General features: G+C 41.8%; 1 protein-coding gene across 1 annotated transcript; it reads left to right on the top strand.

The window, feature by feature from the left end:
* Positions 1-760: 760 nt before the first annotated feature.
* On the top strand, positions 761-14,597 carry PARP12 (poly (ADP-ribose) polymerase family, member 12; the record flags this gene model as incomplete). The annotated part of the gene is made up of 11 exons (XM_008945898.1): positions 761-896; positions 1,874-2,168; positions 3,470-3,568; positions 4,791-4,914; positions 6,904-7,099; positions 7,682-7,802; positions 9,300-9,396; positions 10,374-10,452; positions 11,793-11,923; positions 12,609-12,760; positions 14,344-14,597. Coding segments are annotated over 11 exons (1,684 nt in total), but the record flags the coding sequence as incomplete, so codon positions are not given.
* Positions 14,598-14,894: the final 297 nt, after the last annotated feature.

Below are 14,894 nucleotides of genomic sequence, written 5' to 3'. Positions count from 1 at the left end.
TGGTAGCGCTCACCGCGCGGGCTGTTGGGCAAGGAGGCGTCTGGGGAGGAAAGTCCGTGAGTTTGGCGAGCCCGGATGGCCCCGGCGAGGGGTCTGGGGCGAACGGGAGCGCTTCTGCCTCTCGGTGTGGGCTGGGGGCTTGCGCTGGCACCGGCGTGTCCGGCCTGCGGCGCCGTGCGCCACCTCCAGTGGAAGGAGGCTTCGATGAATGCCTTTCTGCGCCTTTCCCACACCCCCCTTTCCGGTTTGGTGGGTTGTGTTTTTGTTGTCGTTTTGTTTGGTTTGGATTTTTTGCTGTTTCACAGACGTAGGGTTGCAGCGCTTCCTCCTCAGTTCACCCACCCGGGCCCGTGCGAGGTGAAAGCTTCGCCCCCCTGCCACATGCGGCAAACTTGAGTGGTTGGTGCCGCGCAGAGCTGGACAGTGAGCTTGTCCGTTGGAGCAGGAGGGAGCCTTACTCTGGCCTTTTGTTTTTTTTCTTGTACACGATTGTGAGCTGCAGGTCAAAAAATGCCAATATTGTCAGGCTACGCTAATGCTATAATGACTGTAAATCAGAAATAGCGTGGTAGTTATCCTCAGAGTAACTATGTAATCTGCCTAGCAACTGACATAATTACTTTATAAAGGAGTGCTACAGATTTTTCTGAAGCTAGCTAATTTGATGTGCTTTTCAAACTGTTTAGTGTAATACCAATAGAGTAGCAAAATACCACTAGTTTGTTACACTTGTTTTGCACTTGGATTTCTTAACTTGTAGGAAGGAGTGCAGGTTTGTTCACGACTTCCAGTCGGACCACAATCTCTGTGTTCTAAACCAATATGGACTTGAGAATTTAAGCAATGATGAGCTTCGCCAGCTTCTGCTTCAGAACGACCCTTCCCTCTTGCCAGAGGTGAGTGGTACTGTGTCAGTTCCTTAGCCTTGTGTTTCAGTGAGCATCATAAAGTAGAAGAGGCTTCATGCTAGGTGGAGGTGTTAGGTGTCAGTACAGTTAGCATAATGCAAATCTAAAACTTTGAATCTGCGTCCTCTGTTCTGTTTGTGGTGGGTTGACCCTAGCTGGCAGCTAAGCTCTCACACAGCCCCTCACAACCCCTGCTCTCCCCCTGGCAGGACAGGTGAGAGAAAACAAGAACAAAAGTGACAAAACTTGTGGATGGAGATAAAGACAGTTCAGCAAGTGGAGGAAAAAGGGAAGAAAACAAGTGTACACAAAAAGTGTACAAGGAAACACCTTAGAGCATGCCATTGTATGGCTTGGAATATCCCTTTGCCGATTTTCGTCTAGCTGTTCCAGCTGTGTCCTCTCTCAGCTTCTTGACCATCCCCAGCCTACTTGTGTTGTGGGAGCCAGAATGGAGAAAAAGAGAAAGCCTGGGTACTGCGCAGGCACTGCTGAGCAGTAGGCAAAACATTGGTGTGTTATCAACACTATTTTGGTCACACATCCATAACATAGCATGGGATGGTCTGCTGTGAGAAAAGTTAACTCTATCCCAGCCAGATCCAGCACCTCTTACCATCAAATTCAGGTCAAAAAAGTTTACTATTCTAAAACCTGAAAAACAGAGTTCAGGTAGTGGCACATTAATATCCACAACCCTGTGTTTATGAGACTGGGAACAACATCCCATCTGCTTGAGAATGTCTGTAAGACAGCTGTTGTCTGTTGAAAGATCTTTAGAGACTTTAGCAGGGGAAAGGAAAAATATCAAGTAATCATTTGGACAACAAGAAGGAAAAAGAAAATGTCTCCTAAATGCAAATGTAAACATGCAGCTCTAAAATTTTAAAATCGGTAATTCAAACAGGCCATATGATGGCATTGTACTTTAATTGTTAAATTCTTTTTTTTCCCCTCTACCTAAGGTCTGCTTGCATTATAACAAAGGTGATGGACCTTATGGATCTTGTACCTATAAAAAGATCTGCACGAAACTACATGTTTGCCAGTACTTTTTGTGGGGACAGTGCAGATTTGGCAGCAGCTGCAAGCGATCCCATGACTTGTCAAAGTCAGAATGTTATGAAAAACTGCAGAGACAGGGGATAAGCTCAGACATTATTGCGAAGCTACTCTCCATTTGGAGGAATATGTATGACATAACAAATGCCAACAGGAACATGTATGACACAGAAGATGGCAAGGCTTCACCAAGTAAAGGTAAATTATACCATTTTTTGAAAACATCAGAGGAAGGGTCACTGTGGTGAATGTTACTTTCTCACAGATATCATTAAGAAATAGAAAACTGAATTCATATCTTGTGTCTTTTAAGAGGGACTTTGCACCTATCTCATTGACAGATTTATGTCTTGACAAGCGAAGTGGATTTCAAGGCGTAATGGACTCCTGAGAAATAAAGTGCTTGGTGTTTATAAAAATTTTAAATTTGGGGTTAGAAAAGCGTATCAGGAACTGGAAACAGGGATATCTATAATTTTTTTCTTGGTTTACTTTATCCATTTTTTTCTTTAATGTAGTGATTGTCTAGCACAAAGAATTCACAGACAGCATTTACCCTAGTTACTTCTCAGAGTTGTAATGTTTTGTTTGTTCTTTTCTGTTGAAGTTCCTTAGAATTGTAAGTTAAATATAATTTAGCAGGAAAGAAAAGGATAACAGAAAGGAAAATACATGTGTGTGTGTGTGCTCATATCTGCTATTTATACTGCAGTTACTTCTTCCCTTCGTTGTTTCTTTGGGTGTGCTTTATTTTACAGAAATACTGAATTTTGAGACTTATAGCTGCCAATGTGAACAGCTATGTGGAATGCACAGTTAACTCAAGTCCCTCTAGAAATGTAAAGGCATTGGATTCTCTTCGTATTTTGTGGGGATAGCTAAAAATACTGAGAAACTTAGCAGCTACAGGAGAGTCGAGTTCAGAAAGGATGGATGAAGGGATAGGACTTCTGAGTATACAAGGTTATCAAAGACTGCAGTGTCTTTGTGGAACTTAATGAAATTACATAGTTCTAAACACTGTTCTTAGCTATCTTTTCTACATCTATGTGCCTTATGAGGAGAGGCTGAGAGACCTGGGGCTTTTTAGTCTGGAGAAGAGGAGACTTAGGGGGGACCTAATTAATCTGTATAAATATATGAGGGCTGGGTGTCAGGAAGGAAAGGTCAATCTCTTCTCACTTATGCCCTGCGATAGGACACGGGGCAATGGTCACAAGCTGGAGCACAGGAAGTTCCACCTCAACATGAGGAAGGGTTCCAGAGCACTGGAACAGGCTCCCCTGGGAGGTTGTAGAGCCTTGGAGACTTTTAAGACCCGTCTGGATGCGTTCCATGTGTGACCTGCCCTAGACTAGATGATCCCGCTCTGGCAGGGGGGTTGCACTCAATCTCTGGAAGTCCCTTCCAACACCTGACATTCTGTGATCTAGGTGCAGTTTATAACAGGGTTTGTTGAAGCAAAGTGTATTAATAAGGCTTGTAATTCCTTCCTCTAGAGAGAAAAAACAGCTCTAGCCAAGAGTCTTCAAGTACAAATGATAATGAATTGGAACAGATCTGTTTATATCATCTGTACAGAAGTTGTGGCTTTAAAGGTAGGTTGTGACTGTAGCAAGTCCAGTCTATTTTCCTTTTCTCATAAAGTGATAGACACCTTTCACAGAAAGGGTAAACTTAAGAGCTTATGCTTATCTTCGGCTAAATCTCATAATAATGCTGAGTGCTGGTAGGAAAGTGTTTGACTGGGTATACCAAACAAAGGAGCTGATTTATTTTACTCTGAAATGTATAAATACCTGCCTGTGTTGGAGATTGGCTCCGCCACATGTGCTCACCTAAGGGATTGTTCAGTGATGGGAGTCTTAGTTCCAGATGCCTATGAAAGATACTCTAAATTCTACATTCCTTCTTGATTCATCTAGTACTCTTCTGTTCCATCTTTCTGAGTTGTCTTTCTTTCAAAATGTTCCAACTTGTCCAGAAGAAAGGCTGCTGTGCCAGCTTTTTTCGTTGTCCTTTTGTCATCCTTTTCCTTCTCGATGAGCTGGATCTGTAGTAGCTCCGTGATACACTGTGCACCTTCTCATATGAATTGTGTGGTGCAGTCTTCTTGACTTTCCCTGTAGTTAAGTTGCCTGTTGGTCTATGATGAAAGCTAGCCTCCAGCTCAGGTGTATGTGTGCTGGTGATGTGGTCTTCACTCCTATTGAAGAGTGACTGCATGCTGGCTTTCAGTGGTTTCCGAGTGATACTCATGATACCTGGGCCACTGCTACCACTGCGCTTGTTCCCAGTGAGGCATGGACCCTTAGAGACTTCTTAAAGTCTCTAAATGAGCTACTTCCTATCCTTAAACTGAGCACTGTTGTGGTTGCTTGTTTCCTCAGTAATATTAGTTTGGGACTAAGTGGCTAAGCACGGGTGTTTGAGTCTACATTGTTCCTCTGTATAGGAAATAATATCCTCCTACAAGCTTCTGATCTCAATTAATTGTAAATTTTTTGTTTCTAAAACCGAGAAGACAGAGTAGTCTTTCACTGCCGAGCTCCTGCTAGCAATTTTGATGCATGTAGAGAATCTAATAGGTACAGAAACTGAACTTCTGCCTAAGCTCAAAAAGTTTTACTTGCTCCCGATGAAAAATTCTGAACTGCTGCTTGTAATGATTCCATAGGTGAACACTTTGCATAGCTCTGCATTTGATATTTTCATCAGCTAGGTGTGCAGCCATGAAATGTTGGATTTTTTCTCATAGCCTGTAAAAATAATGCATCTCTTACTCTTTTTTTTTTTTTTTTTTTAAACTTTATATTATAGACAAGTGTGTCAGGATCCATTTTCACTTGCCATACAGGTGGCAGATCTTTGATGGTAATACCTGGAAGGACTTGAAGAATATGGAAGAAATAGAAAAATCATATTGTGATCCCAACAACATCAGGTATAAGCTCTCACAAAATTTAAAAACTTTTGGAGTTTGCTATATTGGACCAGGCCCTTCGTGGCTATAAATTGCCACAGTTCTATTGTAGTCACTACATAAGAATTACATTTGGTATTCTTCTGTTGACCTCGCTTTGCTGATCCACTGTTGCCACAAATCTGATCCGTTGTGACTGACTTATGCCTGGAGTCCTTCAGGACCCTCTGGGTTATCGTATTTGGTTTGGATGGGATGAAGTTAACTTTCTTCATAGCAGCCTGTATAGTGCTGGATTCTGGATTTGTGACTAAAGCAGAGCTGATAATGCAGCAGTGTTTTAGGTGTTGCTGAGCAGTACTTGCCAAGAGTCAAGGCTTTCCCACTTTACCTTGGTCCTCCACAGTTGATAGGCTGGTGTTGGGAAGGGCTTCGGAGAGGAGCAGCTGGAATAGCTGACTTGAACTGACCAAAGGGATTTCCCCTGGCATATAATGTCAGGCTCAGCAGTGAAACTGGGCCAGAGGAAGAAGAGGATTGGGTTTGGAGCCTGGTTGGGCATTAGACTGCTTGGGGAGGGGGTGAGCCGTTTGCTTTGCTTTGTCTGTTTATTTACGCTAGCCCCCTTCTTCACCTGTTGGACTGCCTTTCTCTGTCACGCAGGGGAGGAGAGGGGCAGTGAGGGAGCAGCTCTCTGGGTTGTCAGTCAGGGTCAATCCACTGGAGTTATTTTATGTGACTGATCCATTGTTTTGGTTTTGGCTGGAGTTAGAGCTGATTTTCATTCTAGTAGCTAGAATAGTGCTGTGTTCTGGATTCAGTATGGGAATTGGTATGAGAAGAATGTCGACAATATACTGATGTTTCAGTTGTTGCTGGAAAATCAAGGACTTTTCAGCTTGCCATGTTTTGCTAGCGTGTAGGTGCACAAGAAGCTGGGAAGGAGCATAGCTAGAGCGACAGACCCAAATTTGCCATCTGAATGTTCCATATCATAAAACATCATGCTCGGTATATGGATGAGGGTGAGCTGGGAAGCTGGGGCTCTTCCAGGATTGTGGGTTCAGGATTCTCTCTCCTCCAGGTTTGCTAGCTGGGAACAGGCTGGGCATTAGCCAGCGACTGGTGGGCAGTTGTGCTGTGCATTGCTCGTTTACATATTCTGTTACTGTCATTAGTATTGTAATTCTATTTTATTTCAATTATTAAATTGGCTTTATCTCAATCCGTGAGTCTCCTTACTTTTACTCTTTTACTTTTACAGTTCTCTTCCCCATCCCCGGGGTGAGGGAGGGTGAGTGAGCAGCTGGAGGGTGTTTTGACTGCCAGCCAGGTTCAAACTGTGACTCCTGCAGGCTCTAGTATTCTTCACTATGGGGGAAGAAAAAAAAGTATAAATACTTCCTACTGCTGCTACCATAGGAAATCTTAATCTTCATCAGAAATGGCTGTAAAACTGCAGAGAATTGTGATTTTATCCCAAGTACTTGTGGGAATCTGTCTTTGGTCAGAGCTTGTCTGCACAGACTGTCCCCACATTCAGAAGCAATCTTGTCTTTTGCCTTTTGGGATGGAGGATGGAAAATTAGTTTAAGATTTGTCCACCCTGCTCCTCTTTTCCCCCCAGTCCATGTTGTGGAACTGTTAGAACACCTTGTGTACTTGGAGAGACAGAGAGAGAGAGAGAGAGAGAGGAGAGATACTTTTGGGTGCAGAGAACGTAAGAATATGGACATACCTTCAAGAGTTTCCTACTGTTTCTTTTCATCTTATGTTATCTCACTAATTTACGAGTTGATAACAGTTACTGCCCATGGAACCAATGTGAGGGGTAATACTATAATGCAAAATATGTACAAGCACAAGACAGAGCTGGGACTGTTTGGGAGCTGTAGGTTGGTGTCCTGCTTTTGAACGATGTTGACATAATTTGCAAATTTATAGTGGGCTTCTGAACCTATGTGTAAAAGCTTCACAAACAATCCTGATTTTTATTTCCTTTTTTTATAGGTTTAAAAAAGCCACTACTGAAGGTGGCTCTCATTTGCCATATATCTGTTTTCTGGATATGTTCTGCGGGGTTGCGAAGGTTAGACGTCTTTCTACAGCCTCTTCTGTGACCAAACCTCCTCACTTCATTCTTACAACAGAATGGATCTGGTACTGGAGAAATGAATATGGCCTGTGGCAGGAGTATGGAAAAACAGTAAGTGTGGAGAAATGGGGAGACTCCAGAATGCTTTAACCGTGTGGAACTACTGAAAAGTGAAGTGTTTATATCCTCCTCATCTTTTGTCACCCTCTCCCTCCTTCTCACTGATACTGTACAGATGGACTTTAGAGGCTTAAGGAGATCTTCTTGTGAATTTCACTGGTTCAGGTAGGGGGGTGCTCACTGATGAGTCACAAATATTGACAGATAATACTTCAGTGAGTCACATCAGATAGGATCACATTAATGCATTCTTTTTGTTGCTGCTGGCTAAAACTTCCTTTTCTGAGGTTCCAATAGTACTCTGTGCATCTTTGCTAAGGTCTAGTTGGTGAATGTGTGATTGCAGTAGTAGCATTCACAGCATGCACTTTGCAGTGTAAATTTAGGCTTCATAACACTGTTTGTGTAGTTTTAAGGACAGTTTCAACTGCTTAATATATGACTTTTGCCTGATAGCTACTATCATGCCCAAAAGTGGAGATATTCACCATACTATATGATAATTGTTGGGCTTTAAACTTCCTTGTGTGTAACAGACAAGAATCTTTTTTGAATCTGCTTTTGGCCTGACAGGATGATGATCATGCAGCTGCCACTGTCTCCAGTGATGACCTGGAGAAAGCTTATATAGCCAAATGTTCTCCAAAGTTGAACTTCAAAGCTGGGCGACAAGAATATGAACTCGATTTTAGAGGTAGGTTCCATTTGGCTTTTCTCATTTGCTTGCTCTCTTCCTCCATCTCTCCCTTCCTCTTAAACGACATTACTAGAGGAGATAGGAGAGAGAAATTTGAACTTTGAACGGCAGTGCTTACAGAGACAGAGCTTCTGTCGAAGTTCTCAGGATAAGAGCAGTTCATATAAGCCAAGTGGCATTCCTCTTACTCCAGACCTTTTGATTTTGAGAAGTTCTTGTGCTAGTTTTTAAAATACCTGCCAGCAAGTCAAAGCATGACATGCCCAGTGGTGCTAGCACCAGCACGAATGGTGAGAAACATCTGCAAGACTTGGCAAGCCACTTCTGCTAATCACTGGCTTGCAAAGAAATGAATACTTGGGCAAGGTGTAGGATCCAGACAGTCCTTAGCATTTCAAGATTTACCTAGCTCTTTTCATTTCATGGCTCTGCCTTTCTGGAAAGGCTGAGGAAATAACTTGACTATATCAAAGTAGGAAGATGTATTTCCCAAGAGTTCAGGAAATTTAAGCTACTCGTGACCGCATTGTCCTCTCTGAGCTGTTCCCTTTCCAGATACCCTTTTCAAAAATTCTGGGGAACAGTGGTGGTGTGAATCAGGCTGCCCAGACTGTCATTTTGTGTAGTTGCCTTTGATGCAACTCTCCATTATTACCTCATTTTCCATGGAAAAGACAAAAACAAGCAGAAAGGGCAAGTGATATATTGTTTGTGATTCAGCTGAAAGCAATGCTGTAATCATCTCTATGAGCTGAGGGAACCTGTCTCACTTAGAAAGGAAAATTGCATAGGAAATTAATCCCTTTTCTAAGATTTTGGCTTTTTTAGTAATTTAGGCAAACAGACACAACGTAGATGTTTTCCAAAACTAAGTTTCTAGGCTTGGTGGTGCCAAGGGGATTTTTTTGTTTGTTTTCTTCCTGTGTCTTTATCTCTGAAGATGAGGCCTCTTTCTCCTGGCTGCTACTGACTTACAGTTTTAGTATGGTGTGGCACTAGCTACAGAGGTTCCAAGATCCAGAAATAATGCCTCTAAAATTCAGGTTGCTGTGACTTGTTTCTGTTGGCAGTTATGAAAATGAGTGGCCTGTGATAGCTGTTAGGTTATGTTTATAGAGTTTGAAATCTACAATTGCATGTAGGAGAACAGTATCTTGATTGAAGATTGAGAAGGAGAGGGGATGCAATCCATGGAGCAAAAATAGATATTTGGTTAAGTGCAGCTGATGGAACAATGAAAGCAAAATAGCTACCAGCGTCTGTCACTCTTTCTAATGCTAAGAGTAAAACTGAAACTGAAATCCTTGGTGATTTATACCAGTAGACTGGGATCCACATCCTGCTCTGACTTCCCTTTATATAGCAAGAAAAAAGCTCAGTGACTTTTTGTCAACATTTTTGACTAAATAACTTAGTGGCAAGTTTTGCTGCAGTGTGAAGACTTTCTAAAACACTTTTTTGATTGTTCAGAAGTTGCTTTTTTTTTTCCCCCAGCCATGATTCAGAAAAACCTTCGTTACAAAACAGAAAGAGAGGTTTGCAGAAGACCTAGATTTGTGTCTCAAACAGAGGTAGACAAGACAAGAGCAAGGTAAACTGCAACTGCTCACTTTGTGGCGATGAATTTAGTGCATTGTGACTGCAGGGTCTTATAAGGATGTAAATAAGGTGAAGGAATAGCTATTAAGGCAACTGTAGAAGAAATTGAGAGAGGAAGAGACATACCTTTCTTACGACGTCTGGCCACGGCAGTATTGCAGCCTGGTCAGTAGTTTTCAAGCAACTTGGGAGCCTTGGGGTGAAGGAAGTTTTGGCTTGGCCATTGGAAGTGTGGAAGCATAAAAAATAATTCAACATGTAGCAGTGTTGTAGAGAGCTGCTGATTAGAGTGAGCTACCTTGTTAGAGCAGCTGATAGAGACGGAAGCAATGTCATTTATGTATACTGGCCCTTTGTGACATGTGAGATCAGACATTTTCAAAGCTACGTACAAGTTTAGAAACAGTTCTTTTGAAAACTACCAATCTGGCGGGTGGAGCAAAAGGTGGGAGTCTGCAGGGGGAGAAATTTTATATAATTGGTTGTAACAGCCAACTTTTTTAATGCATTCCCTTGCAGCACACAGTGGTTGCTTAAACAACACAGAAAGAGCAGCTAAACACTAATTAAAACAGAGGTGGAAGTAGAGAAGCGGGCTGTATCTTATCTTGTTTCTGCCATACTGATATAATACTGGATGCATTTTTATTTACCTACCCCAGTGTAGCAGAGCTTTTATGTATACATTCAACTCTGTAACTAAGAGAATGACTTTCATGTTTAGCTTAGTATATATCTAATTTTTTTTCTCAGTTGGCATCGTGCTTCCTGCCATAAGTCTTGACAAGATGATTTGGAACAAATATTTTCATGTACTGAACTGAAAAGAAAACTTTGAAATATTTCTGAATATGTTCAGTTGCCTATATTCTCCCTAAACTTGGAAAAAATGTTTAGCATCATATGTACATAAAATGTAGGGATTTAGGAAGTTTTAATTACCTATTTGTAATGTCTTGTAATGTACAGGGGCTTCAAACCTACAGAAGAGTTTAAGGGCATTCCAGCTCACTGGGACAAATCTGCCCTACCTGAACTGGGATTCAAGGTTTGGAGCTCTTTTTTTTTTTTTTTTTTTTTCCCCTCTTTCTCTCTTCATCAATTCTGTCGCATGCGGGTTTGTTACATCAAAAGTTGAGTTTCTTGTGCCTTTGTAGATGTCTGTTTCTTATGTAACATAATGCAAAGTGTTGGTAAATTTGAGCCTGGTATCACACTGGGCAGACCTAGAGGTGAAATTAGACCCAAATTTAAACTAACAAATGGTGACAGTATAACCATGGCAACATTGACTTTCACTGCTACTATTTATTCCTTTGCTTGACACATTTGCCTAAAGCTTATGCTGTATTATTATTAAGACTGTTACTGGTGCCCAGGATACATAGCTTTGAAGTCCCAACATGTGCTGAAGCATCAGAGATAAAACATGCCTTTAAACTTCAGGGTTGCTATTCCCTGAGCTGTGTGTATGCAGGCTCTTGTACGTCTATGGAGCATTGCTGAAATCAGCAGAGTTCAGGCGGGGATTGTTTATTGAAGGACACCATAATTCTAGTGGAGTCAACTTGTTTACCTTTGTAACACACACAGTTAAATACCTGCATATTTTACCTTTGACTTCCTGCCTGCCTCCTCCACCACCTCCTCTGTCAAGTCTAATAACTATACTTACAGAAAAAAATCTTGTTATAAGAAACTTGAAAATTGCTAACTTGCAAAACGCAAATCCTCAAGAAACTGTCAGTAAAAAACGGGGCAGGCTAACACTGACATTCTTGACGTTCCTAGGGAAAACCTGGAAGTAGAGAACTTTGCTTGATTTCTGGACTGTTGTGTAAGGAGCTGATTTTTGGCAGTGTCCCCCTACTCTTCCTTAAAATGGATGATGGAATAAAGCCTTTTCAATTTATTTAAAAACATAACAGGCAGTGCAGTTTGTGTTCACTGTCTGTAGGGAGTGTAAACTACAAAGATTTAGACAGCATGGGTGTAGAGGTACTCTTCGATTTGCTGCACCATAAATTCTCAGGGTCTCTTTATGTGCCTGTTTTTTTCTGTGTGTTTAGGTACTGTTTGATATATACATGCAAATGTATCTCGGCCCAAACACTAAAAGAGGCTGGGTGGCTGCACAAAAGCATGCAGCTCTTTGTCCTATGAGAGAGCAACCTGGGTGTTTTAACATCCAGGAGTTAATGTTCCCTAGGTAAGACCTCGCTTTTACAGAGCAGGCATCTCTAATCTGCCTTTTTTCCAAGAGTATTTTTGCTGCTTGTACTTCTGCATCACAGAAGAGACTTCCAAGGTCTGATATGCATGAGGTAAAGGTGGCTGTGTTATGATTCAGTGAAAGATTAGAAGACCTTTTTAGTCTTTTCCTTACAGCTGATTAAGCTTGACGTTTCATCTGAGGAATACCAGAAAGTCAGGATGGAGTTCAAACGCACGATGCCCGAAACAGCTATTATAAGGATTTCTAGAGTTCAGAACCCATCTCTCTGGGAACTATATCAATGGTATGTGTAAAATACTGCTCTGGTATGTGCGCATGAGGTTTATTGTTCTGACAGATAGCTGTATACTGTAGACACACATTCCTGAAATGCAGCTGCACTTAAGAATCTGCTTCCACTGCCCGAGTTAAATACCTAGCCAGGATCAGGATGTAGATGAAGAGGTGCTGACAAAACCAACCTCAGACAAGACATAGGGCTTAGAATAGTCACATGAGCACTGTAGGAAGAATCCGTGCTCTGTTCTGTAAGCAGGTCTGACTTCTGCCAGGCCTGTGTCCAGGACAGCTGCCTTGTGCTGAAGCCTTGGAGCTGGTAACCTGCCACATCTGGCACAAACATTGGCTTGTAGCTGCTCAAAACTGAAACGTCCTTCAAAACTAAATGCAAAACTCGCTGAGAGAAAACCTTAACATGAATTCCTATGTTTAGAAAAAGAATAATGTTAAGATTACTCCCTTTCTCCCAATAGGCATTGAGTGAAACAAAACATTATTAAGTATCTGGAGGCATCTGTGTGTAATGAAAGCGTGTTTGTACATAGCTGGACAGCAAAGATACCGTGTGTGCCCCAAGTTTATGCCTTAATGTAAGGCTTTTCAGAATGTGCTCTTTGAGTGCTTGCATGGCTGGAACCTGTCTGGGTACAGCCACTGTAGAACTGCAGATGTACTGCTTCTTGTTGCAGGCAGAAGGAACAAATGCAGAAGAGCAATGGAGGAAAAGCTGCAGATGAGCGATTTTTATTTCATGGGACCAGTGAAAAATACATCGATGCAATCTGTCAGCAAAACTTTGACTGGAGGATCTGTGGCCTTCATGGGACAGTCTATGGCAAAGGTTGTTTTTCATTTCTTTCTTCAACCATAGACTTGTTAAAAAATTTACAGTAGTTACTTGCAGAGGTATAAAGTTAGAAAGAGGGCACTCAGTTGGTCTAGGGCTTATCTCTGTGACCATGTGGACAACGTGGCTGACTTTGGCAATGATGATTTGGAACAAAGGCATACTGAAAAGCCTTGGGCTCTATGCTCCACTCTGTCCTTGCAAGAAAAGCTGAGCTTAGGAGAGGCCAGTTCTAAAGATGGTTTCTCCTAGAGCCTGGCTTACTTCTGTTCCAGTTCTCTGAGTTTAGGGTCAGGGCCATCCCCAGACCTGTAAGAGATGTTCCCTGTTAACCCCCCTCCACCCCAAAAAGAAAGGGAATAAGAGAAAGAGACTTATCAATTAAAAAAGTAAAGTAAAACAGCTTTAATGAATATATTACTGCTACTAATAATAGTAATAATAAAATGGAATATATACAAAACCAGTATCAAATCCAACTCTTCCCCTGATGGCAATAGTCACTGTCAACCCCATGCTGGGGTGCAGCCCTGGGGAAAAGTCCCAGGCTGGGCTCAGCCACAGATGGGCACAGACTGGGCACAGGAGCTGGATTCTGGAACTCGGTTCAGGAACACATGGCTCAGGATCAAAGGCAGGATGGGTGAGGTCCATGGATTGCAGGAGCAGCAAAAGGGAGGGAGAAAGCAGAAGGGGAGAAGGGCTTGAGTGATCTTTCAGCTTTTATACTGAATATGGGATGGAATACCCCACTGGTGAATTTTAGGGTCACTTATCCTGCCTGTTCCTCCCTGCAGGTGTTGCTTTCACTCTCTGCCCTCTCCCCTCCATGTGGTACACAAGCTTTAGCAATGACCTTGGTCTGCATACCAGTTCTTGGTGATAACTCTGAACATGGAGCATTATCACTGGTAGAAGCAGACACTGTCTGTGAAAATATGCTGTTAACTTCAGAAAGTGCAGTTAATTAGAAGAGCTTTAGCTGAAAAGTAAAACCACCGAACAGAATCAGTTCTACCCTAAGTCAGGACACTGAGCTCCTACAGGAATGCAATGTGGTTTTGTTGTTTGTTTTTCTCCAGGAACATAAATGCCATCCTGGTTACAGGGATTTTGCTTTGTTAGCAAGCTACGTTCCTTTACATTGTCCTGTATATAAGCAAGGACTAACATACCAAGTGGAATAACCAAGAGACAGCCTGACTGACTACCCACCCATCTGAGTGAATACTTTATAACTCTCAGAAATGTTCCCATGAGTATTAGTAGCCTCTGTCTGGAGAGGAAATTGGGTGAGATGGAGAGAGTGGACATCTAGGGTTAGGAGGAAATCTTTTTGAGGAATATGGTAACATTTAAATAACTGTTTGTGTGGCTTTTCATATGTGTGCTGTGAAAAATGAAAATGTAGGTAATACTGGCCATTTTCACTAAGAAGGGCATACAGGATAAGTGAAGGCTTTGGAAAGGCTGGAACTGCTTAATGGATTTGCTTATGAATTCACTTTCACACTGTATCACTTCCTTCCCTGCACTTTTGGAGTCTTATAAATTCTGTCTTGGTGTCTCTTCTGCAGGAAGCTATTTTGCAAGGGATGCATCTTATTCTGACAACTACTGCGGGAAAGACTCAGAGACCAAGACCATGTTTCTGGCACGGGTGCTGGTGGGGGAGTTCACTACTGGTAGTAGTTCTTATGTTCGACCTCCCTTGAAGGACAGCCACAACTTCTATGACAGTTGTGTGAATAATTTTTCAAACCCTTCTATCTTTGTCATCTTTGAGAAGCAGCAGGTTTATCCAGAGTATCTCATAGAATACATTGACTAGGCACTGGCAAAAATACCAGAGCAGCAAAGCCTGTCATTGTTATGTGTAGCTGGTATAAGTATTTTTTTTAAATGTTGGCTTGAGGGAGAAGATGATTTTTTTTTTTTTTTTTTTTTTTTTATTTGTTAGAAGTTATATTCTTGGGTAGGTGAGTGTTCAGAAACTTTTATTCTCTATTGTTTCTGTGCAATAGAAAATAGGGGGTAAAAAGACAAAGGATGCTTTAGACTTCTTAGAAACCTTTGTCTGTCTCCTTTTTGTCTCTGCATTGCTGGAGACTTTTATGAATTCCTTAGG

This window comes from Merops nubicus, unplaced genomic scaffold, assembly GCF_000691845.1.
Source record: "Merops nubicus isolate BGI_N331 unplaced genomic scaffold, ASM69184v1 scaffold3248, whole genome shotgun sequence".
NCBI lineage: Eukaryota > Metazoa > Chordata > Aves > Coraciiformes > Meropidae > Merops > Merops nubicus.
The sequence above is the reverse complement of the archived record's forward strand: the minus strand, read 5'-3'. Positions and strand labels throughout refer to the sequence as shown.